This window comes from Penicillium angulare, assembly GCF_028827245.1.
Source record: "Penicillium angulare strain IBT 27051 chromosome Unknown utg000004l_segment0_segment0, whole genome shotgun sequence".
NCBI classification, from domain to species: domain Eukaryota; kingdom Fungi; phylum Ascomycota; class Eurotiomycetes; order Eurotiales; family Aspergillaceae; genus Penicillium; species Penicillium angulare.
The window spans coordinates 2165592-2192628 of NW_026623163.1; the positions used below are offsets into that span (position 1 = coordinate 2165592).

At 47.1% G+C, this 27037-nt stretch overlaps 11 protein-coding genes across 11 annotated transcripts; 5 read left to right on the forward strand and 6 right to left on the reverse strand.

Moving 5' to 3' along the window:
- Nucleotides 1-327: 327 nt before the first annotated feature.
- On the reverse strand, nucleotides 328-1373 carry N7478_004753 (lipase family protein; the record flags this gene model as incomplete). The annotated part of the gene is made up of 3 exons (XM_056920967.1): nucleotides 328-994; nucleotides 1057-1225; nucleotides 1295-1373. 3 exons carry the CDS (start codon nucleotides 1371-1373, stop codon nucleotides 328-330), a joined length of 915 nt encoding a protein of 304 aa, XP_056779004.1.
- Nucleotides 1374-2830: 1457 nt separating this feature from the next.
- N7478_004754 (protein arginine N-methyltransferase) lies at nucleotides 2831-5629 on the reverse strand (the record flags this gene model as incomplete). Its single annotated transcript, XM_056920968.1, has 4 exons — nucleotides 2831-3133; nucleotides 3200-4749; nucleotides 4812-5436; nucleotides 5513-5629. 4 exons carry the CDS (start codon nucleotides 5627-5629, stop codon nucleotides 2831-2833), a joined length of 2595 nt encoding a protein of 864 aa, XP_056779005.1.
- Nucleotides 5630-5988: 359 nt separating this feature from the next.
- N7478_004755 (DEAH-box ATP-dependent RNA helicase PRP43) lies at nucleotides 5989-8387 on the forward strand (the record flags this gene model as incomplete). The annotated part of the gene is made up of 3 exons (XM_056920969.1): nucleotides 5989-6272; nucleotides 6335-8201; nucleotides 8265-8387. The coding sequence occupies 3 exons, from the start codon at nucleotides 5989-5991 to the stop codon at nucleotides 8385-8387; spliced, it is 2274 nt and encodes a 757-aa protein (XP_056779006.1).
- A 613-nt stretch (nucleotides 8388-9000) lies between these two features.
- N7478_004756 (guanine deaminase) lies at nucleotides 9001-10724 on the reverse strand (the record flags this gene model as incomplete). The annotated part of the gene is made up of 2 exons (XM_056920970.1): nucleotides 9001-10280; nucleotides 10346-10724. 2 exons carry the CDS (start codon nucleotides 10722-10724, stop codon nucleotides 9001-9003), a joined length of 1659 nt encoding a protein of 552 aa, XP_056779007.1.
- Nucleotides 10725-12312: 1588 nt separating this feature from the next.
- On the forward strand, nucleotides 12313-14037 carry N7478_004757 (uncharacterized protein; the record flags this gene model as incomplete). Its single annotated transcript, XM_056920971.1, has 3 exons — nucleotides 12313-12523; nucleotides 12605-13308; nucleotides 13393-14037. The coding sequence occupies 3 exons, from the start codon at nucleotides 12313-12315 to the stop codon at nucleotides 14035-14037; spliced, it is 1560 nt and encodes a 519-aa protein (XP_056779008.1).
- Nucleotides 14038-14531: 494 nt separating this feature from the next.
- N7478_004758 (uncharacterized protein) lies at nucleotides 14532-16799 on the reverse strand (the record flags this gene model as incomplete). Its single annotated transcript, XM_056920972.1, has 1 exon — nucleotides 14532-16799. The coding sequence occupies one exon, from the start codon at nucleotides 16797-16799 to the stop codon at nucleotides 14532-14534; it is 2268 nt and encodes a 755-aa protein (XP_056779009.1).
- Nucleotides 16800-17176: 377 nt separating this feature from the next.
- N7478_004759 (nucleobindin SSP120) lies at nucleotides 17177-17721 on the forward strand (the record flags this gene model as incomplete). The annotated part of the gene is made up of 2 exons (XM_056920973.1): nucleotides 17177-17183; nucleotides 17240-17721. The coding sequence occupies 2 exons, from the start codon at nucleotides 17177-17179 to the stop codon at nucleotides 17719-17721; spliced, it is 489 nt and encodes a 162-aa protein (XP_056779010.1).
- A 529-nt stretch (nucleotides 17722-18250) lies between these two features.
- N7478_004760 (tRNA(Phe) (4-demethylwyosine(37)-C(7)) aminocarboxypropyltransferase) lies at nucleotides 18251-19540 on the reverse strand (the record flags this gene model as incomplete). Its single annotated transcript, XM_056920974.1, has 1 exon — nucleotides 18251-19540. The coding sequence occupies one exon, from the start codon at nucleotides 19538-19540 to the stop codon at nucleotides 18251-18253; it is 1290 nt and encodes a 429-aa protein (XP_056779011.1).
- Nucleotides 19541-20947: 1407 nt separating this feature from the next.
- Nucleotides 20948-22558, forward strand: N7478_004761 (transposase; the record flags this gene model as incomplete). Its single annotated transcript, XM_056920975.1, has 1 exon — nucleotides 20948-22558. The coding sequence occupies one exon, from the start codon at nucleotides 20948-20950 to the stop codon at nucleotides 22556-22558; it is 1611 nt and encodes a 536-aa protein (XP_056779012.1).
- Nucleotides 22559-22794: 236 nt separating this feature from the next.
- On the forward strand, nucleotides 22795-24064 carry N7478_004762 (uncharacterized protein; the record flags this gene model as incomplete). Its single annotated transcript, XM_056920976.1, has 4 exons — nucleotides 22795-23047; nucleotides 23136-23690; nucleotides 23817-23887; nucleotides 23981-24064. The coding sequence occupies 4 exons, from the start codon at nucleotides 22795-22797 to the stop codon at nucleotides 24062-24064; spliced, it is 963 nt and encodes a 320-aa protein (XP_056779013.1).
- A 1239-nt stretch (nucleotides 24065-25303) lies between these two features.
- N7478_004763 (phosphoinositide binding protein ATG18) lies at nucleotides 25304-26832 on the reverse strand (the record flags this gene model as incomplete). The annotated part of the gene is made up of 5 exons (XM_056920977.1): nucleotides 25304-25346; nucleotides 25404-26262; nucleotides 26318-26477; nucleotides 26557-26711; nucleotides 26781-26832. 5 exons carry the CDS (start codon nucleotides 26830-26832, stop codon nucleotides 25304-25306), a joined length of 1269 nt encoding a protein of 422 aa, XP_056779014.1.
- Between the last annotated feature and the right edge of the window lie 205 nt (nucleotides 26833-27037).

Here is a 27037-nt window from a genome sequence, read left to right on the forward strand (position 1 = left end):
TGCAATCTGGGTTTGATTACCGATCGAGGATTCGTGGATAGAGATAAGCGCTTCCGTGTTAACGTTCGAAGTGGTTTGAAGCGGACCAGAAAGGCAAACTTATCATGTGCTTAAGAATTTTTTTCTGCTTTCTGAAGATATCTACAGTCAATATTGATGGTTGATGAAATTCATCACATTGAATTATATCCATGTCTAACAGTAAGCGCGAAGATCATAAGTATCATGCAGTAATATATAGGTAACATCCCAGTATGCATCCCCAGGTTCACGGGTATAGATGGAAAGCTTTAATATCGGTTTAAAGAAAGCACAATGGCTCCTATATTAGACTTTCAAAGGCGTTCCAGAACCTATGCATCCATCTGCCTCCTCGAAATACCAGTGATGGGCGGCGAAAGCACCGATGGATGGAATACCAGTCCCAGTATTGCCATCCCAGTTGACCTCTCCTTGTAGAACCTGGACTTCGGAGGCCGAGACAGTCGCGTTATTAGGCGCAGTAATGTAATACTCCGGACTAATATGAACATAGCCCATAGCAAGCAATGGAAGCTTAGGAACAGGGTCATTGGTATGTGTGAAGCGATAGTTGTTTTCCTGGGCAGTGATAAATTTGGCCAGGGCGGAATTGGCAACTCGGGGCGCAGCATAGGCATATAAAGTAGCAGAGGGGTGTCCCTTTGTGCGAAGATCGGCAGCAGCAAGGGTGGCAACTGCGGCGCCTAGGCTGTGGCCGGTGACGACAAGTTCGTAGTCGTGGTTGGCGGCAATAGTCTCGTTCAGGACCTTGGAGATGGGATCGCGGACTGCGGTCCAGGAACTCCAGAATCCAAGCTCGGCAAAACATCCATCGCAAAGTTTTGGGTCTGTGTAGGGAAATTCGACATCGGCTATCCAGTTTCGGACGGAATAGGAGCCGCGAAAGGCTAGGACGACTGCTTTGTTGGTTTTGTCTACCGCAATATATCCCGCGGTATCTGTTGCAGTGGTGCTGTATCATTGATTCCAAGTTTAGAGAACTTCTTGAGGGTTCGGGCTCTTGATTCAACTTACTTGGAGAAATCGTAGATAATCTTGGCTCCTGTAGCCTCAACTTGTGGGCAGAGGTTATCTGAGCAAGATACACTTGCTCCTGTATTTGCGGTGTAGTCATCGAGGCAGTATGATGCAGCCGCATATTGGACCCAAAAGCTGAATTGTGACAGTTCATCGGAACCAACATCTAGATAGTAGAGCAGTCAGGATTGCTGGCTGGAAAACCACATGGGTGTGATAGGTAGTAGGTTCATACCTCGAGCCTGCAACTTGCCTGGGATAGCATGTCCCAAGGCAAGAGACGCAGAAAGAAGTGCCAAGAAAGAGGAGCGCATTTTTTCTTTTTTTGCTAAGGCTGTGATTCCGAAGATTGAAATTCAAGGTGCTTTGGATTCCGGAAGATATCTATGCGCCGAGGACTACATTATATACGCCTTCAGGTCCCGGGACCAAGCTCCACGGACATGCCGATATCTGCATCTTCGATGCCCCATCGTCATTGGAAACCCGCAATACATACCATGGTTCCATCCGAGGTCGTGGAGAGCACCTGAGGATATGTGAATTTCGCATTACTGCGCATAGATTTGACCCAGCTTCGCATATGCTGGCTTAGTATCTGCTATACCGGATTGGGTAAGGTAAATTACATATTGCCACCCATTGCGATAAATTGTGATACCTGTGATACTCTCGGGGCCATGCGCAATTCAGATGATCGATCGTCTGTTTGATACATTCGAACTTCGAGGGTCTACCTCGGGGGGGACTACCTCTTTTTGGTCCAACGTCCGACATGCCCAATAAAATTGCAATGTTAAATCTTTAAGGCCCATTGAGTTAGTCTTGGCGATGACAAGAGCCATGGATGACGCGGAACCCGACGGGCATCTGACTATTTCCGGAGTGTCGGATGCGGGTGGATGTGAGACAATGCCGATCGCGATCGCTGATCAGGCACGCAAGCTATCTTCGGCTGGGCGTTCATGCAGCGGTACTTTTGGTGAACCCAGTTTCGGAGCGGCAGATGGAGATTTCAGCTGCTGTCTGTATGGTTGAAATCACTGGAATGTACGGAAGCAACGTGGTTGATGGAATCGCACCAGACACGCCACTCAAACTTAAAATTCATGCAGGAACTATCCTGATTCATTTTGGCCAATCTGGAGTGTCGTAGTACGTGAGTTTAGGAGGAAGTCCAGTTTGACTTTGCATTTACCGATCGTTTTATGTTAACTCTACTTACTAAACCCAAACGCTGATATGGTAAATTGTTTCGTTCCATGATCTTCATCCAAGGTTGAACAAGGCCAAGTATACCGGACAGCCTCATACATACAGCGCATTCCGAGTATCAGGGACGGACCCACTCAGCAAACACGATCACAGGCATTTTACCAACTTATCTCACCCGAGGTCTACAACCATATGGAGTTTTAGGCATGAAACCATAATCTGCCCGAGTATCTTCCGGGGTTTTAGATTAAATTTGATACAAGGAGCGCCATACCTTCCAGGGTTGGCGTGGCGTTTTAATCCCGCAGCGTGGCTATCCCGTGGCGGGTCATCTTGCAGCTAGAGGGATTTGGAGATAGTAGGCCATATTCATACTCGATCTACAAAGCCACTGCTCAGAGGTGTTTTCCGAGGATATAACTCAACCATGAGATAAATATCTCGATATCTGTACTCCCTATGTAGAGAACAGATGAGAGGAATTTATCCATGTCATGCAATTTAATGGGCTAACGAGATTAAAACCTGCTGGCGTATGAATCTTTTTTTCTTTCTCTCACATCAAGCATCCTTCTTTGATGCTTGAGTGCAGGTCACTAAGCCCCACTCTAACTCGGCGGAAGCCCGGTGGAATGGACCTGTGACCTTGTTTTTGGCCGTTGGATTTGGTTTTCAGGCTATCAGCACTGGGGGATGCAAGGTGAGCCCCGCTCATAGCAGGCGTGCTAAGTTTGGTCGAATTGGAAGTTGGCTCGAGGGCAAACACTTCCACCATCCATTCGTACCAAACCTTGCGATCGTCAGTCTGACGGTACATGGTGGCAACAATTTCACCGTTATCGGGCACATTCAGAGGAGTCTATTGAAAAGAAAGTCAATAAAGAGCGAAATAAAACAATGATTCGGTTAAAGGGATTTAGCTCACTTTCAGTGGGAAGTAGATGGGGAACCAGCTGATCATACTGGCACTCTTCTCATCCATAGTAACGGGGTTTGTTGAGAGCTCCACATCACCGTACAGAACGGTCTCGAAGTATCCTGCCAGGCCATGGCATGCACCACGATTCTGAGCAGGGAAAGACAGACGTGTTTGCCGAACATTGTGGAAATTAGGAATTGTAGAGCTTGAAGGCGGCTGGACAGGTATGTTTCGATTGGGGTGAGAGAAAGACCATGCGGTTTGCACAAATGGAGTTGGAAATTCTGTGGCTGCCGTGATAGCGCCCGTGCCCATGCCTGAAGAACGATTAGCAGCATTTTGGTTTGCTGCCTCAGCATTCGCTGGCGAATCAGCGGTAGACAAGAAGTCGATGGCATGAAGCATCACAACATAAGGTGTCTCTGGGGCTGCCGGGTTGGAAACCGTCTGGTTCACGACGTCTGAGTGTAACTTTGGGGCAGAAATTGGTGTAAAATGGGCCGAGTATGACGCAGGGATAGAAATTCCATGGACCGGGTTGATGAGGTCGTTGATACCGTCCAAGCACTCCGGTGAAAGCTCATTGTCAGCGAAAGATCCAAGCAATTCCGAAACAACGATGTCGACATGCGTATATGAAAGCGCCGGGCCGTTCGAGTTGGGCAAGCCTGCTGGTCCGCCCAGGTCATTTTCTTCCTTCGTGGGCGTATACAGCAAAGAATCCTCAATTCCAAGGGATTCGCCCACATTTTTTTGGCTTTCCTCTGTCGCTTGCTTTCGTACCCGAGGGCCCTTCCAGCTTCGCATGTCCGATTGAACCAAGCTAACTTTGCCATCCCAGATAGTTTCGTTGTGGCGCTGGAGCAGAACGAACGCATTCTGGTTCTTCTCAACAGCCCAGAGATCAATTTCTACACCAGCCTCAGCACTAGCTTTTATAGCCCTGTTTACCAGAGGCCCTCGCCCAGCGCCCACGACTGCCAAAATGACCTTGCCCTCAGGATGAGACGTAGGCTTCTTCTGCTCTGCCCAGTCCTTGAGGGCCTTTGTAATAGCTCTTTCATACCATTCGTACTTGATGGGGTCTTTTTCAAAAACCTCGTACGTGATACTTTCCAGGTTGACAGTGAGTGGCTGTAGAGGAGCTTGAAGATAATCTTGGTACCCGGTGCCGAATCTTTCAATGGGGGTGCGGGGTGGCTGACGTTGCTGCAGGTTACGTATATATGAAAGATGAGGTGTTAGGTCAATGTGTTTTTTGTTTCCAACTGCGCCCTGTGACAGACTAGGGTAATCTGAGCCAGACAGTCGAGATGTCTCGGGGTCCTCTGGGCCATCTAAACCTGGAATTGGGTCAACGTTGCATAAAATAATCCATGGCGGGGTTCGAAGACGCATGAGCTTTGCGATGAGAGCTTGATGAGCTTTCGACAAGACTGGATATCCCTTCTGGTTTTTCAGAAATGAGGATGCATCAATGCTGAGCAAGTGCACGGGCTCTGAGTGCCATCGCGACTGAACGTAAAGAGGTGGGAGCTGTTTCGGCATCGCAAGGGCTTTTTTTTGCGGTAAGATACTGATTCAAATCGTAGATGATAGAAAAGATCACTCAACTTACCTACAAACAATCGCGTGTGATATTTACAGCTCTTGCGAATCAGATCCCAAGCGTCCCAAGTTCCAAAAAGGTCTACTTTAGGCATTACGCCATCATCGGGCTGCAGGAACTCCTCTCGGGCCAAGGGAGCTAAATCACCCATGGTGTCCACTTCAAGCTCAGGGTTGTCGACCATGGGGAACCAGATATGATATTGAATATACGGGCCCAGATTCAAGGCATCTTGAATAGCACGTGCATAGTAAACAACACCCTCTGAGTGTAAGCTCCCATGGTGAAGCTTGGGGCCTGGGACAAGTAAGTATCCGATGCCACAGAAAGCAGCATAGGCCACTTCCAGCATGAGAACCTGCCGAGAGAGATCTGCAATCAAGGGATCCGGGGAGCAAAGGTCAATCCAACTGCTAGTCACTCCAACAAGCTGGCTAGTTGCATCATTGGGTGTGAGGTTAGAGTCCGACTTTGATAGTGGTGGAATTGTCAAAGGTCTAGTATTCCGCGTAGTTGCCATAGTGCCAATAGAATCATAGGTAGGCGACTGAAGATTAGACAAGTAAGAAGACAGAAGACTTAGGACTCGAGAGTGAAAGTACTGTGTCGTGATAGAGACAGTCATCATATCATACTAGGGATAATTGTCAGTATCAATAATAACTCAATGTCGGCGAGACGATATAGTTGATGAAATGCGAAGAACTAACATTGCTTTCATGCACCCTGCGCACCACTTGAGGGGTCACGAACACTGAACGATTGTTCTCATGGTGACCGATACAGAATGTCGGCCCTGGATCCTCGGAAGCGCTGTAGCCTTCCATGTTGAAGTCTGGAACTTTTTTAGTGGCGTAGCCAAGGGAGGATGATCAGATCGGAGAACCGGGGGATATAAATATCCAGATCGAAAGAGGATTGCAATATGGCAATATTATCACCGTATATATGACTTTATAGTCTAATTCCGCCCGGATTGAAGGGCATTCAACAGCAGCAGAAAAGCACAGCAAAACTATTCCAGTCGTGGAGCAATCAACAATCGATCCCTTTGTGGGGAGCGGCAGTATAACTAGGGCGGTGAGCCCGATAAGGAAAGATCGTCGTATCACCTTCCTATCTGAGTTTTTTTATCGGCCGCCCGAGTTTTGCACTCTTCAACTCTCACGTTCTTCCATCAAACACCATGGCTGATCGTCGCTCAGATTCGCAAGAGGGTGCTCGGGCTAAGCGCCAAAAGATGGAAGCCGGAGACCCCAAGGACAATCCTTATCTGGCCCATATGTATGAGTGCAGCAATGGTGCCGACAAGAACTCGCCGCTAGCCAAATTCAAGCGTCACCAAACAACCGCCGCTCTGGCCAAGAAGGCGGAAGATGGCGACGTTAACCCCTTCAGTGGTCAGCCATTCTCCAGCAAATATGTCTCAATCTTGCAGGGTCGACGCGATCTCCCTGTGCATCAGCAACGGTATGTTTGAACCCATTATGCCGTGAAACTATGGATTGATATACTGATGTTTCTCGTTTTAGCGATGAGTTCCTACAGCTTTACCAGCAATCCCAAATCCTCGTTTTCGTTGGTGAGACTGGTTCCGGAAAGACCACTCAAATCCCGCAATTTGTTCTTTACGACGACCTCCCCCAGACACAGCGAAAGATGGTTGCTTGTACCCAGCCTCGTCGTGTAGCAGCTATGTCAGTCGCCCAACGTGTCGCCGCCGAAATGGATGTCAAACTTGGCGAGGAGGTCGGATACTCTATTCGTTTCGAGGATATGACTAGCCCAAAGACCGCCCTTAAGTACATGACCGACGGTATGCTTTTGCGTGAGGCCATGAACGACCACAACCTGTCGCGCTACAGCACAATTATTCTTGACGAGGCCCACGAAAGAACAATGGCAACCGATATCTTGATGGGTCTGTTGAAGGAAGTGGTCGGGCGTCGTCCAGACTTGAAGATCATTATCATGTCTGCTACTTTGGATGCGCAGAAGTTCCAGCGTTATTTCATGGATGCGCCTCTTCTGGCAGTTCCTGGACGTACTCACCCCGTCGAAGTTTTCTATACCCCCGAGCCAGAGCAAGATTACGTTGAGGCCGCAATTCGAACCGTTCTCCAGATCCACGCCACCGAAGATGAAGGAGATATTCTCGTTTTCCTGACTGGTGAGGAAGAGATTGAAGATGCTTGTCGTAAAATCTCCCTCGAGGCCGATGAGATGGCGAGGGAGGCTGATGCCGGTCCCCTTAGGACATACCCCCTGTACGGAAGTCTGCCTCCGCATATGCAGCAACGTATCTTTGACCCTGCGCCACCAGCTCGCCGCCCCGGAGGCCGCCCCGGCCGAAAGGTGATTGTGTCAACGAACATCGCGGAAACATCTTTGACCATTGATGGTATTGTGTACGTCGTGGATCCCGGATTCTCTAAGCAGAAAATCTACAATCCTCGTATTCGTGTCGAGTCTTTGTTGGTCTCTCCGATCTCCAAAGCATCAGCCCAACAGAGAGCCGGTCGTGCTGGTCGTACGCGACCCGGAAAATGCTTCCGTCTCTATACTGAGGACGCCTTTAAGAAGGAGTTGATCGAGTCGACATATCCCGAAATTCTTCGATCCAATTTATCATCGACTGTTCTCGAGTTGAAGAAGCTGGGTATTGATGATCTTGTCCACTTCGACTTGATGGATCCACCTGCCCCAGAGACACTCATGCGTGCTCTGGAGGAACTCAACTATCTGGCCTGTTTGGATGACGATGGAAATCTCACTCAGCTGGGCCGCCTGGCTTCTGAATTCCCATTGGATCCAGCACTCGCTGTAATGTTGATTAGCTCTCCCGAATTTTATTGCTCTAATGAGATGCTTTCTATTGTCTCTCTGCTTTCGGTCCCACAAGTGTTCGTTCGCCCTGCATCCCAACGAAAGCGTGCAGACGAGATGAAGAACCTGTTTGCTCACCCAGATGGTGATCATCTGACTATGCTGAACGTCTACCACGCATTTAAGGGTGCCGATGCCCAAGAGAACCTTAAGCAATGGTGTCACGATCATTTCCTGTCTCTGCGCTCTCTCCAATCAGCCGATAATGTTCGCAAGCAACTTCTTCGTATCATGGAGCGTGAAGAACTTGAAATGGTATCCACCCCCTTCGAGGATAAGAAGTACTACCCCAATATTTGCCGTGCTCTCTGCGCTGGCTTCTTCATGCAGATTGCCAAAAAGGAGGCCCAAGGCAAGAGTGTTTACTCAACTATCAAGGATAACCAAAGCGTGCTACTGCATCCATCTACTGTATTGGCCCACGAGGCAGAGTGGGTACTGTACCACGAATTTGTCCTCACTACCAAAAACTACATCCGTACCGTGACTGCAGTGAAGCCCGAGTGGCTCTTGGTATGTTTACCCGTCTTGATCTTTCTTTAAAAAAAATCCGCGCAACTGCTAACCAGAATACAGGATATCGCCCCCACGTACTACGATATCCCAACCTTCCCCAAGGGTGAAATTCGCTCTGCTCTTATGCGTGCTGCCGATCGTCTCTCCCGCAAGGAGAAGCTGCGCAGTGACAAGCGCCGCTAAACAGGCCCGCTGGCACAGACCTTTCAACGACTTGATATTTGTTAGATTTCCCACTTTCGATTGAATTATGAAGATGCAATTATAAAATAGACCCCGTCTTTGTTGACCCATTTTTATGTCTCCGTTCCTTTCACCAATATCCCCCAAGATAAAGTATTTTCTCTATCTCATAGTAAACCTTGGATATCCCATTCTTTATGTGAAACATGATGTGGCTCTTCATTCTTTGGCCTGTCAGAATACCCGACTGTGCTTTGGCCGGATGGAGAGCCTCAGGCTGCATATTTGGAATCAAATATCAAGCGTTTGTACATAATGATTTTTGTGCTGTGCTCACGAGCGTGAGCTAGCCTAATCTTTGAGTGTTTTTTTTTCACTCTAGAACTCTCTCTGAATACACGTTTAAATGCTGGTTCAATTAAATTTAAAAGGTTTGAATTGGACGAATTGAACTGTTTCTGTAACGACTGACGTGCCTGACGGCTTCAACATCCCATACTATCTTTAGGGTTCACCCCCTTATACAAAAGGCTCGCAGAGCTTATATAAAATCATCTTGACAACTTCAAACTATACAAATCTTGATCTAAAAACCAAGACTCCATCCAGCCATCTATTCTCTAGTATGAACCAGGACTCCATTAACCCACACAAACTTTACATTGCGATCATCACCGCTCCACATCCACTTCTGGACCTGTTCCTGCCAGGTCTCATTTCCAAACAGATCAACGTTTCCAATGGGACCGGGCCCATCAACATAGCCTCGGCGAGAGATAGACTTAACTGGAGTGGCGTCAAGGGGGCTTGTGGTGCTATTCTGCACGGTACCAAGCTCAATCAGCTGCGCATCCCAGATCATTCCCTGGTCAAAACCGCCAATATCATTGGGCATATCGACGACCGATGCACCACCCCGGGTAGCTAGGTACAAGCTGTCCTCGACGGAAAGTTTCTCAGTTCCGTTGGTTGACTTGTTGCCAGTCATATCCTGATACTCGGAGCTAAACTGAAGGAGTCTGGACACTAAGCAGGCCTGTCGGCACACTTCGAGAATGCTGGGGCTATATCCGCCGCTAACATCTGTGCCCAGGCCAACATCGAGACCATCATCAAGCAAGATGCGAACGGGAGCCAGTCCCGAGCCGAGGGCGGAGTTAGATGCTGGGCAGTGCGCAACCTTTGAGCCACGCTCGCGGATGATAGTGCGTTCGTCTTTGGTAAGATGAACACCGTGGGCAAGGATGGTGCGGTTGGTCAAAAGTCCAGCTTTGTCGTAGACATCAGCGTAGCTGGAGGATTCGGGGAACAGCTGTTGAACGAGGGCGACCTCATCAATGCTCTCGGAGATGTGTGTCTGGATGTACAGGGGTGGGTCGTAGGATGCAGCGAGCTTGCCAAGACCATCGAGGGACGCATTCGAGCAGCTTGGCGCGAATCGAGGGGTGACAATAGGGTTGATCAGCTTTCCTTTGGGATCTAGCTTCTGAATGTAGTCGATAGTTCTGATTGTTGCGTTGAATCCCTGTTCGGCGGATTGATCTACGTAGTAAGATGGGCATTGATCATGGTTATCCATGCAGACACGACCAATGAAAGCACGCTGGCCGTGAATCTGGCAGAGCTTGGCAAGGGCATTAGTGGCCGGTACATGGATTGTGGCGAAGTAAGAAGCGGTGGTAGTTCCGTGAGCAAGAGTGCGAGCCACGACTTCATCATAAACACGGAGACCCTCGGGAGTGGTCTTTTTAGGGTCGGTCTGTTGATTCTTTGGATCGGACGGGGATCCAAAGCTAGCCTCCATGGGAAATGTATACTCATTTAGCCAGTCCAAGAGGCCAGATGACCCAAATAGACCAATGTTGGGGAATTGGGGCGCATGGATATGGGAATCTAGTATATGGTCAGAACTTCAAGTTCAAGGAACAAATTCCTGGCAAACATAGATATGTATTTACCGATAAATCCAGGGAAGAAGAATTCGTTTCGCTCATCATCAGACTGCATAACCTGGACTTTGGTACCTTTGCCAGTCTTGGAATTGGCATCAGACCAACCGTGGCTAGACAAGAAGGATTGGAAGCTAGCATCATCGGTGACCTGCCAGTTCGATCCTTTGATCCTGCCATCGGAGGACGAGACCCACATCACACCTTGATTCCGAACGAGCTCAGGCGTTCCCGAGCTCGATTCGAGGCGGGGAAGATGAATGAAAGTACCACGATACACCGTGTATGGGTATGCCAAGGCCACGGCGCCGCAGGCATTGAGCGCTGCAAGGCATAACCACAGAGCCGGCAATGCCCTAGAGAACCTGGAAGAACTCGAAAACAACATTCTGATGAAATTCACTGCAGACAGACGCTCGCTACTTCGATGACTGCTCTGATCTCTACATCGTGTCGAGGATATCGCTGATTGATATATGCTGATTTTGGCGTCGGAAATGAAGGGTCATCATCGTGATAGCAGCGCAGGAACTGGTAATGCACAGCGAAGTTTGAAGGCTGTACTTGCTCGATTAGAACACGGTCTACGCCGTTATCTTGAATAATTGGCGATCTCTTGACTTAATGTACGATAGCAAGATTGCAGGACCAACAAGGCTAGACTGTCACGAGAATTCTTGGCTCGGGGTTCGGCTGGTTCCGATGGATTCAAGTTGTTTCATACGAGATACCAGTCTGACAAAATGACAACAGGACTGATGGACAATGAGTGCAGATACAAGCAGGTTTACGGTAAATTATCGTCAGGAGGGTAACCAATGAGCGGATCGATGAACTGTGCGAGACGATGGACAGATCAAGGAAGATGAGATGTAGATCCGAACCCTAACCTACATTATTGAACTGATCGACATTGTGTTCCTAAAAGGACATCATTCCCAAAGAGTAGAAGTATAAACTCATCATCCAAGACCGGACCCGCCCGCTAGCTAACATTTGTACCCAATTTGTCTCTCTTGTGGCCAAGAGGATAGTCCGGGGTATAACGTGGAGGTGGGGAATGGAGTGAATCAACCATGTACATTTTAACTTAAGGTTGGGGCTACAAGCCATCCTGGTACTAATCAATTCTTGAAAACCTCAGAAGAAGAGAACGAAAGAACATTCTCCGAAGATTTATAATACAATTGAGCCAAAATAACTAGTGCTCGGTGTACAGTCGGTAGCCGATCCTCAACGTGGTAACGTAAATGCGATTTCTGGACTCTTCGCAGACCCATGGAGTGGCATGGACTCCCATGAAAATAGCTCGGCAGAAGAAAGGAGGCGCTCAACTCTCTAGCCTTAGCCTCGCTTCCATAAGTTACTTCTGCCACAATTCTCGTCCGGGGTACCCCAATCCCAATGTTGTAGCCGCATTGACCTGTGGCTGGGACCCAAGAAAACCCCAGAGGCAACGGATATTAGACAGAACCCGAGAATCTGTGCGGATCCACTAATTTCCCCAGTTTCCACTCCCCGCGCCTAGAACACCCGAGATTTGGAGATGTCCCCTGAACTCAGATCGAGAGAAATAATGGCATTCTTCATGGGCTCGCGAGATTCGAATGTTTCATGAGACACATATCGGAGAATCAAGAAGATAAAACGGACTTCGCCTGACAAATCATTGCTCATATCACACACATATCCTTGTAGGTTTTGCTTTTGAGCACATTAGGGAGGGGCAAAGCCAAAGCATCTGTTCAAAAGAGCGCCCAAATCCGGATGCCGCCGTGGCCCGCGAGTCGAGTATGAAGATGGCTTGTTAACTACGGGGCGGTGTTGAGGAAAGACCAGTGTGGAGGGGAACTACATAATACTATATAGAATCTAGTGATCTACTCATATCTCAAAGATTTGATTTTCATCTCCACTTTTCTAATCCATTCACTTTTATCTTCTCCTCGCTTTTATTTTTTTTGAAGGCTCCAACAATGGGCTTAAAACCATATTTTGGCCTTCGTGGCAACGCAATCCTCAGAGCAGCGACCTTCCTAGTCGTCTGTCCAACCTTTACCTGTTATGGTTACAACATGAGTGTAGCTGGAGGTCTTTTGACCCTTCCAGCTTTTAACGACCAGTTCCCTCGTATGGATACATTCAACACATCGGGGGCTTTAGAAAAGGAGAACTCTACAATTCAAGGTGGGTCGAAGCCAATATGATAACTTTAAGATTTTCTTAATATCTATATGATATTTTATCTAACATACGAGGATTCAACAGGCACTGTTATTGCTCTTTACACTGTCGGTGGTATCTTTGGAGCCTTGTCATGCGTCTATCTCGGTGATCTCCTCGGCCGCAAGAAGGTCATCTTCTGGACCAACTTAATAACAATTATCGGTTGTATTTTAATGGGAACCTCATTCGACTTTGCGCAGTTCATTGTCGCCAGATTGATTCTCGGTTTAGGAATTGGAGGATATGTGGCTACAGTGCCAGTTTGGCAGTCCGAGATCACATCAGCCGAGAAACGTGGCTCAAATGTCGTTACAGATGGCATTTTCGTCGGTGCTGGTGTTACCATCGCTCTTTGGATTGATCTCGGATTCTTCTTCGTCAAGGATAGCTCTGTCGCTTGGCGCTTTCCTCTAATTTTCCCCGCTGTACTCTGTGCTATTGCCATGGCGGCCATCCCATTCCTCCCAGAATCGCCTCGTTGGTTGATCAAAATGGGACGCATCGAAGAGGCCCGAATGGTCATGTCGGCTCTACTCAACGTTGAGCCTGACTCTGAGATGATCACTGAGAGCATTCATCAAGTTGAGTCCACTCTTGCCGTCTGCGGAAACACAAACTGGACCGCTATGTTCACGAATGGAGAGCAGCGTCTCTTCCATCGTGCCTATCTTGCTGCCACCGGCCAACTTTTCCAACAAATGTGTGGTGTCAATCTTATTACATACTATGCGACCAGTATCTTCCAGGTAAGCTCAGCCCATCATTCAGTTCGCTTGTCCAATGTTGGACGGCGTGCCCTCCAGGACCATCGTTCACTAACAACGATCTAGCAATACCTTCACATGGACGCTGTGAAATCCCGCATCCTCGCCGCAGCCATGGGTCTCATGCAGCCTTTGGGTGGTTACCTAGCCTACTACACCATCGATAGCCTCGGTCGTCGACCCCTTATGCTCTGGTGTGCAGGAGCTATGTCAATTTGTATGGCCGTCCTAGCTGGCTGTACATCCAAGTCGGCAGAAAACAACACCGCAGCGCTAGTCGTCGCTGTCGTCGCCCTTTACGCCTTCCAATTCATTTTCACTGCCGGATACTCAGGTTTGACCTTCTTGTATGCAGCTGAGATGGCCCCTCTGCAAGTTCGTGCTGCCGTCAGTGCCGTCTCCACAGCCACGGTGTGGGTTTTCAACTTCCTGCTCGCAGAAGTTACCCCTGTCGGGTTTTCATCCATTGGAAGCAATTATTACATTATCTTTGCGGTGATCAATGCCATCATTGTTCCGTCAGTCTACTTCTTCTTCCCCGAGACCAAGGGACGCTCCCTTGAGGAGATCGATGAGATCTTTGCTCAGTCGAAGAGCATCTTTGACCCTCCACGGGTGGCGCGTCGGATGCAGACTATTCAGGCTGTCAGGCCTGATTCGTCGGAGAATGGCAATGATACCGATCATTACAAGGAGGATGTCAAGGTTTAAAACCGGTTCATTGATTTCTCTCGTGATCCATGATATTGCAAGTTGCCAGTGGTATGGAGGACGTTCGTTGTGCAAATGTTGAGACGAGTAACCCTAGCTAGGGTGGATTTGAGAAGCTGTCATCTGAGTTGCAGCGGTCAGCTAGGGCATGCAAAGCAGAGCTAAACATTATTGCTTCTTAATTCCCATATTGTAAGCCAACCTGAATCGAAGGACTCAATTTCGAGTTCCCATATTTCACCCTAATCGTAGCGTCAGAAGCCCTCTAGCTCATCCAATAAGAGACAACGAATTCTAGCTAGCTTAATCACAGATCAATGCAGTAATCACTCTAGCATTTATATCAAGAAAAATGCCTCGTGGAAGTAATATATCCCTTCTATTGGTATTGAAACATGCTCTGCCCAGAGTAAAAAGGCAAGTTTATCGTAATGTACAAAATTGAAAAAGAAAAGTCCCAAGCGCCAAAAATATGATTTTAAACAGGAAGATCACTAGAGACGATTCTCGTATGTCGAGGAGCGAACATTGCCCCGTTTCTCACTGGATATTACAGAGGACGCATGAATGTTTTTCCAATGTCGACCTTTTTTATCATGGGCTTTTTCCGAAGCGGCCTTGTGGAATCGAACGCTTCGTGGAGCTGAAAAGGTTTCTTGGGGTTTGGGGGCAAGATCGGAGGTAGGAGGGGTGGATGCATCGGGGTTCAGGGTGTGTTCTTCATGCTCTTGGTCTGAGGGAGAATATGAATCGTCTTGCTTGAACGAATCCTTAATGTGATGCCTGCGTAATTCAAAGACAAGTTCTCGAAGCTCAGCTACTTCCGTCTTCAAGACAGAGACTTCGCTGCGTGCATCCGGGGATTGTGTCGGTTCGGAAGAATTGGAGGCAAGACCAGCCCGCAAGGCACTATGCGCATGGCGTGCAGCGTGGGTAACAAATTGTTGGGTTCGCGAGTCATCATGTGTCATCTCAAGATGGTGCAGGCGGTTACCAAACGTGTGGGCAAAGTCTGAGCATTTCTGCCATTGAGGACGACGGGCGTTCTTCTTGGGCGCTGACTTGGCAGCCTCTGACCACCGGGCGAACCTACTGTCCGTTACAGGTGTGACATCTTCTTGTAATGATGCTATGGAAGGGTGGAAACCACTGTTCATAGCCTCAGATATCAAGGCGCCTGATACATCTTTGCGGCCACATGAATCGCAGAGATGAGACATGAGCACTATCAAACGCTCAATGTGTTGACCATCTAGGCCTGTTGATGATACGAGGAAAGTGATCGCTCTTTTCAATGCCGCAGAGCCTTTCTCCCAGTCTTGCCTGATGCTGTAGAACTTGATATAAGAGAACAACGTTGCGAAGTTGTCAAAGAATCCAACACGCCTTGCCGCCTGAAGCCACGCATCAGCTCGATCTGGCTGGTTGAAGCGCAACGCGCAGATTATTAATTCGGAATAAATGAGGACGTTATTGCTGTCGATCGGCGGGACAACCACCTCCAGCCCGTTGAATTTTCGGCGAGCATAGGGTGCAAGTGAGCCTAGATTTGCTGACCAGCCTTCCCCAGTAAGCATTTGGAGGAAAAGGTCGAAGTCCTTGAGATTCTTCGACTTGCGGTAGAAGCTCAAAATGGTCATTACCATCGAGGCACTCAAGTGGAAACGATGCGGCAGGATTGTTCGTAGCAGCAATTCATTGATGTCGTTTTGACGAGTTTGAGCGAAAGCAATGATAATGGCCCTAAATGCCCTGGTACGATCGGGATCCACCGAACTCAGCAGGTTCTCGGAGATTCGCAAAATGATTTCCTCTAGAGACATCTGGTTGCTCGTGTATAATTGTAAATCCTGCTCGATTTCAGTATCGAGGGCCCGACTCTTTTCCTCCAAGCCTTCAGCACCCATGCTGGTAATATCTTCTACTATGTCACGGTATAGTGAATCTTCGGAAGTTCGGAGTTTCGTAATGCGGCGGCGAATAACGTTCAATTCTTCGAGCATGTTTGGTACGTTAATCTGAGGAACTTCGAAATCGCGAGTGTAGTTCATCTGAAGGCCAGAGTAGCGATGGGCAATTGTCGGTCGGAGAAGTAGGCGAATTGCAAATTGTCTCAGCGCCAATTTTTGTATGGCCTTGATGCGCATAGGATCTTCTAGAGCCCAGCTCGGTAAAAATTCATGTCTAGCTTGCATGTCCTCGATGTCTACCTCCTCCTCAAACCTGGCATCGTAACCATCTTGCTCCTCAGGCCAGTTAGGGGTCTCAATATCATCCTCGAGCTGAAATTTCTCCATTATCTGTGTGTTCGTACTATTTCCCATCCTCCGATCAGTGTGCAAGGACCTTGTTGGCTGCTTCGATATGGTTCGCTGGCGAGTCGCGGAAGAGGAGTTCAATGGAATGCTTCCCAGCGCCCCATCATACAATAATCGCTCGAGTCCTCGTGACTTCCTCCGCGATTGTAAAGATTCGAGCAACCGTTGTTCTTCGTCCACTAGTTCATTCACTTCGGCCTTTACAGCCGCAATCTTCTCTTCCCAATCATGGCGGCGTTGTGCCTTGGCTCTGGCGTCCGCGAGGGCAGCTGCGGCAAATATGCTAGTATATAGTGCTGTAAACGAATTTCCTATGCGAAGGCGTCTCTTGCTCGCGGCTGCGGCTGATCTCGAGGTAACGCCATTGGCAGTCGTGCTCAAACACGAGACGCAATGACAGGTCGACTGCGACGCCGACGCAGCTCGGGACCACAAACCCTGCATTGTCAAATCATATCTTGGGGTCTCGGTAATTGAAAGTATGAAGAAGAATGCCGTGGACTCCCGCGGAGTCCGATAATTAGACTGGCGAAACAGGAATGAACATACGATACGGGTGGTGAAATTATTCGGAGAACGCAAATCTGCCGGTGCAAACACTGCAAACATACATAGCTGGCCCGCTTGCATGCATCTCTTGGGGCCCCGAGATCTTGAAACGCCCCGTGTTCTTTCTTTCTTATATTGTTATTCTTTATATCATGGTTATCCGTTTAATTTTTGTTTTTGCTGGGGTGCTCGCTCTGGGAAGCGGCCTCGTAAGCGCTCATGGCTCACACTCAAGTGACCAACCTCCGTCGGACGATTGGGCCACGAGACACATGATGGGTTAGTAGATTCAACCACAACAATGCTGGCCTTACAATCGCTAACTTGTCGTGCAGAGGAGCATCATATCGAAGGCTTTGACGCTTCTTCCTTTTTTACACTGCACGATTACGATTCCTCCGGCTCGTGGACTACCGACGAGGTGCGCAAGACATACGGCATCGACGACGAGACCAACCAAGGAAAAAGCGAAGGCCAAAAGTCAGATGCTGTTCGACAGGTTTTCAACCTGTTTGATACTGAAAACACCGGTTTCATTACCCGGGATAATTGGTTGAAAGGAATTGCCGCTGGCACTCGGTTACCCGATCTTGGATTCGGCCCCGGACACCACGGTGACATTGAGTACGAGTACGAGATTCATCACTTCGAGAAATATCACGGCGATGATGCTACGGAGGAAGAGTTGAACCATCCGGAAGACATCGAGCATTTTCGCCAGCATGATGAATTGGAGCGTGCTCAGATGCGCCTCGACCAATTGGAGCAAATGGCAGTTGTTGTGAGCAATATTCCCTCGAAATTTCGGCGCAATTAGACATCTCGATTGATTTGATTGCTTTTATTTGATGTATATATGAATGAACAGAACATATTTGCTTTTGATTGCATGTATTTTATTGGTAGGTCTTACATCTTGTTCCTCCAGTTATATCAGCTAATATACTGGTAGGCTTGACGGCTGTACACTAAATTCTAAAAACATTCTTTGAACCCACCAATAATGCCTTCGGATTTAATTGATTTGGCTTCTACTCTGTGTTTATGGATACTTTCTTCCAATGTTCTCTCAAATATGGAAGAGATTTATTAAAGGCTTTTATATCTTTCTTTTGGCTATTTGAAATTGGACAGTTTCCTGCAAAATTCAACGATATCACATCATGAACTGCCCTACATAAGACCTTGGGAGCCCCATGGTTCGTGGTATGGGGCTTCAGCTGATCCTCATTATATTGAATTAAGTCATTGCTTTATATTTCAAACTCAAGTATAAGTTGTTATTGCGAAGTATGTGTCACCTAGACATATCATCGGAAAGCGGAAAGTTCAATTGTACCCGATACTCATGACAAAGCAATATCGAATACGCAGTGCATAACCCCAGGGGCATATGTCTTCACACGTTCCACATGGCAGCATTCCACACGAGGATTTTCCAGGGTGCTGTTTTGATGGTGAGCGTTACTTCGGAGATCTCCCAGCTCAGCCATTATCGCCTCCTTTTTTTCTTCGATCTCTTGCACAGCAACGTTTTCATGTACGTGCAGCCAACCTCCCTGTTGCGAGTCAAGCACTCGACACGCATTATCCCAAGATGGCTGAGACGATGGAAGAAGCCCCAAATTAACATGTCGAACTGGTCGCCACGTCTCCGAGTTTTGCATTCTATATTGAATTTCTCCCAGAATATCCGCTGCAAAGCGGTTGTCTCCATGGAACACCACGGCCCTATCAGAGTCCGTAAGGGTATCCACTAAATCTTCGACTGATGTCTCCAGTTGACCATTTTCCAAAATTCGAACAACCCTGCAACCCCATTTATTTGCTTCACATCCTCGCCGTAAACCCTCCACTGACCAGCCATTCAGCTCCCATCCCCACACACGCTTGACGCCTCTCTTTAGATAAGAAAAAACGAAATAACCAATCCCAGCATACATATCAACGACACTTATATCCGCCAATAATTGACCCTGCAAAGAAGACTTGTCCAGTCCCTGGAACTTGCCTTCGAACGGACCTTGCCCTAGGATACGTGCCTTTTCCGAGACATTTCCTCGTGAGAACATTGTGTATAATGGTGCCCATATTTGAACTATGCCATGATTTTGTATTGTTCGTACCCAAAAAGCAGCTTTGAGATCTTCAGCACTCGGCTGCGCATGCTCGTCGCCCAGATTTGAGGCTGAGTTTGGAACCTGAAAGTCACCATAGAGGGGAATAAGGCCCGCGGGACTGCGCATGCGATTCTCACTCCCTTTATTGTTCGTCAAAGTAATAGGAGCGTTCATTGCAATGTGCGTGGCGCTTAGTCGCTTGAAACTTTTGGCCATCGATGCATACAATGATTCTCGTTGCTGTGATGATAACGCCGCATTAAATGTGCCCCATTCTGGGGGTGCGCTGAAGACATTCGCTGGAAGAAGTGCGAGAGGCTCGTATATCGTAAATCGTTTGGGCAGAGCATCTTTTAGTGTTTCGGTGTTTATGTCAAGACTTGCAAGGAGAGCTTGTGATTCTGGCGAGTCTAAGAATTCTTTGATGCCCGCTTGCAGCGCATGTAACTTTGGGGGCGCTTCTTTCCCGCGTCTTTCTGGTCTCATAGTACCGACTTTTCGATCCCGTTGGCTCATCTTGAGCTCATTGATGATGAGTTCTTGAATTCTTGTTTCGATTAAATTCTGGTGACTCTGTCTTATCTTCGCTATGAGCTTTCGCGTATTAGACGTATATAGTACAAGTCAATGGCATGAGCACTTTGAGCCTATAGCGCACTTTATTCCAGTTGTGATCTTCGGTCAATTATATTGTTGCCCGGCTCAACGTGTGCGTTGAGATATTTCATGGTGCCTCAGGCCTCCATAGCTCTCAATGCCGTCACGTGGCTGACACGTGGTGACCTCTTGTTTCTTTTCAAGTATAAAATGCCTTCGAAAAAAAAAGGTAGATATTAGTCAGGCTTGCAATAATACTGCAATATCTCCATCCTTTTGAATGTCTCTCCATATTGAACGGTTGTCATCTTCACAAGCTTCAAGAAGCAAATGATATATCACCTACTATATAGGCTCCAAAGTCCAACTTGTTTAATGCACACAAATACGTGGAACATTGGCAAGCTTGTATAGGTAAAATCTACGACCCCTTTAACGGAGACGTCAAAATCTATTTACCGTACTGCCTGGGCAATCTTTGGAGATTCTCTGCTGAAGCGGACCTGATTCTACCCCGACGGTATTTGCTTGACTAATGGTTAATCTTGGAGGTCTCCCCCACGCTACGTAAGCATTATGAATCACCAGCCGTTACGACGTACTCATATGGCAGGTACAAGAGAGTGGAGCTACATATATTTCATCCAAGGTTGAGGTCGTAGCATGTTTCCGGGGTGCCTACCTATTAAAGATAATTTGATGTGTACATGGTGCTCTGTCCGGCACTGACTCGGCGTCATAATAGAGATGGCAGATACGGGTTGGGCGCAAGTTTATTTGAGCCTCAATGCGGCGTTTAGAGATCTCTTAAATTGTATTTTTCATTTCGAACAAAAAAAAAGAATAAAATAAATGAAATTAAGGATTGACAATTACCTTATTTCAAGAAGTATGGGGTAGACATGAAGAATGTCGGCCATCACGGTCCTTAATCATAGACCATGATTGGGCATCAACATGGCCGTAGTGGATCAATCGGCCTCCTCGGCGGACGCGGCGAACGATGAGCCAGTGAGCGTCGAGAAAATTACATAACTCTCGATGTGATTACATAAAATCACAAAACGGAAATCTCTGCCCGGCTGACTGACCATCTCTCAGCCAATCACAGCCTACGATGTTACGTTTCGGCGGTGCAACAGACCCTGCAGGAAGGCCAAGATTGTCTCATTCTTGCCTAATAACCGGCCCCACAATTTTTCTTTCACAAAAATAATGAACCCTCGCTTACGAGGGTCCGCCACCCATATGGAACAGATCACCCATATGGAACATTTTTTCTAAATCTTACCACAACCACTATTATCATCTACCACACCACCAACAATGCCTAAAACCAATAAAGATATAGAGAACCAGATTCAGCTGGCAATAGAGTCTCTCTCTGAGCAATCTAAGCCTAATATTAGGAAGACTGCGCGAGAATTCGCGGTTCCTGAAGGCCGTCTTCGTCGGCGCTGGCAAGGTGGAAAATCGCTTTTCCAACGACAACCTAATGGCCGGAAGCTTAGTATTGCACAGGAGAAGGCTTTATGTGAATATATTGATTATTTTGATGCGGTCGGAGCATCAATAAATCGCCGTCAAATTGCTATTGCTGCCGATTCAATTCTGGAAGAAGATCATACCGACACCACCACAGATCCCCCACAAATTGGCGACCATTGGCTAAAGCGTTTTCTTAAACGGTATCCTGAGTACTATATACGACGTCGGCGAGCTCTTGATGTTGAAAGAGCTACTGCACTGGATAAATCCGTTATAGAGAGATGGTTTCAAGACTATCAACGTATAGTGGCTAAATATGGCATCTGTCAACAAGATATCTACAATTTTGACGAAACTGGCTTCCAAATTGGCGTCGGTCGCGATCAATTTATTATCACAAGACATCCAAAAAAGAAGCTATTTAATGGCTCAGTTACCAATCGCGAGTCTGTCACTGTTTTAGAGGCTGTTTCGGCTGATGGCTTTACATGCCCACCGCTGATTATTCTAAGCGCTAAACAAGCATTACTACGTTGGTTTGATAAAATTGAAGACGACGAGCATCTTGCTATAACTGATACTGGCTATATCAATGATACATTAGCATATCAATGGATTCAGCTGTTTCATAAATGGACAATTTCTCGTACCATTGGGAAAAAGAGGCTAGTTTTATGCGATCGTTTTGGATCACATTTAACGCGTCAATTTGTTGAATTTTGTGAGAAGAATGATATCATTCTATTCTTCTTACTCTCACATACTAGCCATATACTACAACCTCTCGATGTTGGAGTGTTTAGTGTATATAAACACTGGCATAGTGAGGCAGTTGAGGCGGCTACAATGACTGGATGCCGTAAATTTTCAAAGGATGAATTCCTACATTCAATCAGTGAAATCAGACGCAAAACCTTCCGGCCACATACAATCAAGCTTGGGTTTAGATTAACTGGCCTTTGGCCAATTAATTCTAAGCTTATTACCGATGAATTGGATTCGTACGATCCATATTATGATAATATATCCCGGGAAGATACACCATCAGTTAACTCACAAAATACTGAGTTTAGCACCCCAAAAACCGCTGAGAGAGTTCGAAGAATTAGCGATCGTATTAATCAATATGATCCTACTACTCAACGTTTTAAAGAAGGGCTAGCAAAGCTTGTAAAGGGTGCTGAGACTCAGGCAATGTTGGCTGTCCAACTGCAACGGGAATTCGATTCTACACAAGCTATTATGGGAGCACGTCACGCTAGATATGATGCTTCTCGCCGTTATACGCAAATCACTGGTATTATCAATTCAAGCCAGATCAAAGAAATGAAGCTAAAAGAATATAAATTGACTGAAAAAGCCGATCAAGAAAAGACGAAGCGGAAGTGGAAGAAGATATTGGTTGAAATTAGGAAGCATGGAAGAGCCAAAAAACGCCGGGGAAATTAACTTGATTTTGTATTCTAATATTAAAATGGCTGATTGATTTGTTTATTATTTTTAGTTAATTAATTAACTATATGGTGGTGTGGTAAATAGTAGTTGTAGTACGATTTAGCAAAAATGTTCCATATGGGTGATCTGTTCCATATGGGTGGCGGACCCTCGTAAGCGAGGGTTCATTATTTTTGTGAAAGAAAAATTGTGGGGCCGGTTAGTGCCTGTGCCCCTGAAACTCAATCGCCATGGTTGTAGAATATCTACCCCAATCTGAGAAGGAGGAGGTCGATCATCCGCATCTAGAGCCGGCTATCTCGTCTTTCGCTGGCCGATTAGGTGGAAACCAGGATTTTGTGCTGGACCGAAATGATCCTAAGAATGTGGCCTTGCTGGAAAAGGTGCCCGATGCGGCTCCATGCATGACGTTCGCCGAGATCTTCGATCTAAAGGGCTTCTATAGTCCAGATCTATGGAAATTTGCTATGCTGGAATGCGTTGGTAAGGACCCGCCTACTTCCTGTGGAAGAATCGTCCCAAATTGGACTTGTGTGCTTGGCTAACGCAATTTTTTTCTGGTCTTCTATAGCAAGCTTGATGAACGTCTTTATCTCTTGTTGGGTCACTACGCATCCTCTCGCGGCTACCAGTTACCCCACGGCTGGAGCAGGCATCTATGCCACTGTCACCTTCTTCTCCCCGCTATTCGGAGGCATTACCAATCTCCTCTTGACTCCGCTGCTGATCTATACCTTTGGTGCATCAAGTGGAGGCCATATTAGTCCGACTATCACGCTGGCGTGTTTCTTTGCCCGCATTATCTCTTTCCCGCGTACGATTTTATACCTCGCTGGGCAGACGCTGGGCGGTGCTCTTGCGGGTTTGGCACTTAACACAGCCTACGGCAATCGGGATTTCACCGTAGGAGGATGCCACATTGATACCAACTTTGTGCCAGCCAAGGATGGCTTGGTCATTGAGTTCATGGCGTGTCTGGTTCTGATTTTCCTTGCCTTCGGCGTCGCCCTTGATCCACGACAGGCAAAGGTATTTGGACCTGCTGTTGGCCCATGGTTTGTTGGTATTGCACTTGGAGTGGTTTGCTGGGCAACCGCTTTCACCCGTGAAGGATATATTGGAGCCAGTAAGTGCAAACAAAAACCAGGGGATGAAACAAGAACAAATTGAAGGAGAGAGTTGAAGAGGAAAAAGCAAAACAAGGAGAAAGCCAAAAGTACTTTCTAGGACCCCTTAAATAACACTCATGCAGGCCTAAACCCGGCACGGTGCTTCGGAGCCTATGTGGCGTCAGAGTTTCCCACTTATCATTGGGTCCACTGGGTAAGCCTCAACGACATCTCGGCGCCGAAATTAGCCTTTTGTCATTCGCTATTTCAGCATTTGAAGCTCTTATCAGTTGCTAATCTTACGTAGGTTGGTCCATTGGCTGCGTCCATTGCACATGGCTTAGTCTACTTTGTGGACCCACTTTGGACTGAGACGCGGAGGCTGCCGTGATTCGCTTGTGCCCGTTCTTATCTATCGCCCGGGACCGGCCTCCTGGCCATTGGGCTTAGGGTTGAGCGAAAGTTTCGAGGTTAAACCTTGGAATTATTGATTGAATTACTGTACAAATTTACATAACGCACATATGCATTGGTGGGAAAACTTTGGACATATACATAGACAGCGACATAGTATACACATACAACAGCATATATAGCATATACAGATAAACAGACATAGAATACCGTGACATCTCCCTTCATGAACTTTTCAGGAATTTGACCGGAGGTAGCCGTGGACAACTCATTTGGCCTATTACATAGCTCATTGTTCAAGTGTACCAAGCATTTGGGCGTTAATTCAAATATAAGCGAATTCGAGGCGCCTATGTTCAAGTTTGGCATACTATTATGCCGAGCCATTGGAAGTCGAGGACATTGAGCTTGGATTATTCGAAAGTCAGGCTAGTAGAATATGTATCAATGTGCGCTGGTAACGGAAAATCATTCATCAAGCGATAAATTCACTGTCAAGTTCGTCATAAGCTATGACTTCTTCAGACGGTCGCAAATTGACATTTGAATGGATTTCAATTGGACTGGACCCAAGACCCACTGGTCCTATAGCGTGCTCACGCAAACACCGATTTGGGAAATGAACTACAGAGCTACAAAGAGAAGGGGCTGAAATATTGGAGAGGGTTTCAGCCACTGCAAGATGCAGTTTTGGCATTTTAGAAGAAAAGGAACCTAGCTATATGGTCAATGCTAGCACCGCGCTCTAAATAAGTGTACGGTGAAACCTCCAACGTCATCGGGTTGTTCATGTTTGTAAAGTTGATTGAGAATGGATATCGAGGTAGAATCAGTAACAAAATGTGCAACCTGCTGATAACTAAAAGCGGATAGGATGGGGTTCAAAGTATGCTGAAGCCAAAAATGAATGGGACCGCTAGCGCTGGAAACGAGGGGGATATTTAACCGAAAATGAAGAGTAGAGAGCCATCCATGAGGATCCTGGATCCATAGGGGAACTAGGAATATCAACGCCGCACCGAAAAAGGAATCGTTGCACTCACAAAGACCTGGGAGAAATGTTTATTAAAAGAGCATTGGCCTAGTATGTATCCATAAAGAAACCTCTGCTCCCGATAACGGCAATTCACTCTCCATGGCACTATACACCAATTGGTCATAGACCGTGAGCGGCAGCAGAGGTTTCTTGGTTGATATATACTTGGAGGAAGCTCTTTCAATAATCCACCGTGCCCAGCCTGTCATTCGAGTCGACAACCCTACGTTAATGTTAGAGAATGGCCATGAAGGACGAAAATAACGTTGCTAAAACTCACGAGTATTGCTTGGTAAGGGTACCTTCACCACCCTTTGACAAGTCGATATTGAAAACGTAAAAGTTCCCATCACTAGTCACTACCATGACCTGAGGCGTATTGCTACTCATTGCAACCACACTTCGAAGAGGGCCTGTATTGCCGGCTCCGCTTGAACCTTGCGATCGTGGCAATTTGAACCATGCAAAATCTCGTGCAGGTTCCCACATCTCACTGACGCCCTTGGGAAGATACCCGCCCACGCGAGCGGCGACAACTCCTCCGACGTTTTGAGATGTTCGGCGAAGAATCCCCATCAGGGTACCGTTGTGCTTTCGGAATGACGGGCCAGAGGCATTTTCAGATTCATCATCATCTTGCCCACTTCCAATTGAGCTTCCAAGGCTCAGGTTACGACCGATAGGCGAGTGAGAGGATGAAGCATCTGATGACGACCCTTGTTGGGTAAGTTTGAACAAGTGAATGGTTTCAGTAGACGAAGAGACGCATAGAAGAGTAGACGTGATGTTGAAAGACATGCTATAAATGTGTGAAGGCATGGAGCCACGTCGGAACTGATACAGTTTGTGGCCGTCTGGGACAGAAAACACACGAATTATGGTTCCCTTGTCTGATGCAGTTGCAAGTAAGGTCCCGTCGTTATTCAGAGTGATACAAGCCAATGGAGATCGGTGGGCTTCGATCACGTTGATGGCCTCGAGCTTTTCGGCATCAAATATAAGTACATCCCCGGTTGATGGTGAAACGTGTGTTGTACCAGGCGGAGCATGAGCTGGCTGTTTCGCTGCTGCCGGTGCCTTTTGGGGTAATGGATACGCCATATAGCAATTATCCGAAGATGGTGCCAGGGCGCAGAGCGCTAGTAGAATATGTTAGTGTATATATGGTACTGGGCCAGTATTAAGAGATAATACCATGTGGATTCGGTGATGTATCGATCGTGGACAAAAGTTTCATGGTCTGTATGTCATATAGGAAGATTTGATCCTCTAAGACAATAACAAGACGTTTGCGGTTCAGCTTGACGGACAGAACGGTTGTTGGAAACGTTAATTCACATATTGTGCATTGGCGCTAAAGGAGAAAATAAAAATATTAGCCTCCGATCAAATCTTAATTAACAATAGCTAGCTTTGCGCAGGCTGCAACAAACCTTGGTGTTCGTGATTTGTAACCTTCGAGGGGAAAGAATGAGAGCCACTAACGAAGTCGAAAACAGCATCTCAATCACTGCAATGTTCCCCTCCTTGGTCTCATAGCTCTTGGCAAATGGATCTGTTGTAAATATTCGAAATCCCTTCGGCGTGGCTATCTGACGTCAGTAAACAGATTCAGATTCAAGCTCCTATACGCCCCAGGAATCGAAAGGAAGCTCACCAACAGCCAGGTAGCTGTAGTCCTGGTTAAACGTCACGAAGTTCATCGCCATTTTGAATACGTATGGAGGTAAAAGCGACAGATTTGAGTATTGTCAGAGCCGCGCGGTGACCCCGCTTGGAAGGAGACGCGGTATGGAGGCGAGGCAAGCAAGGAGGTGCCCGTCACCGATTATACACTATCATCGCCCCTCTATCTTGTGGATATTATAAAACGAAAGGGCAGAGGACGCTTGAAACAACGGGGATCGATCGCAG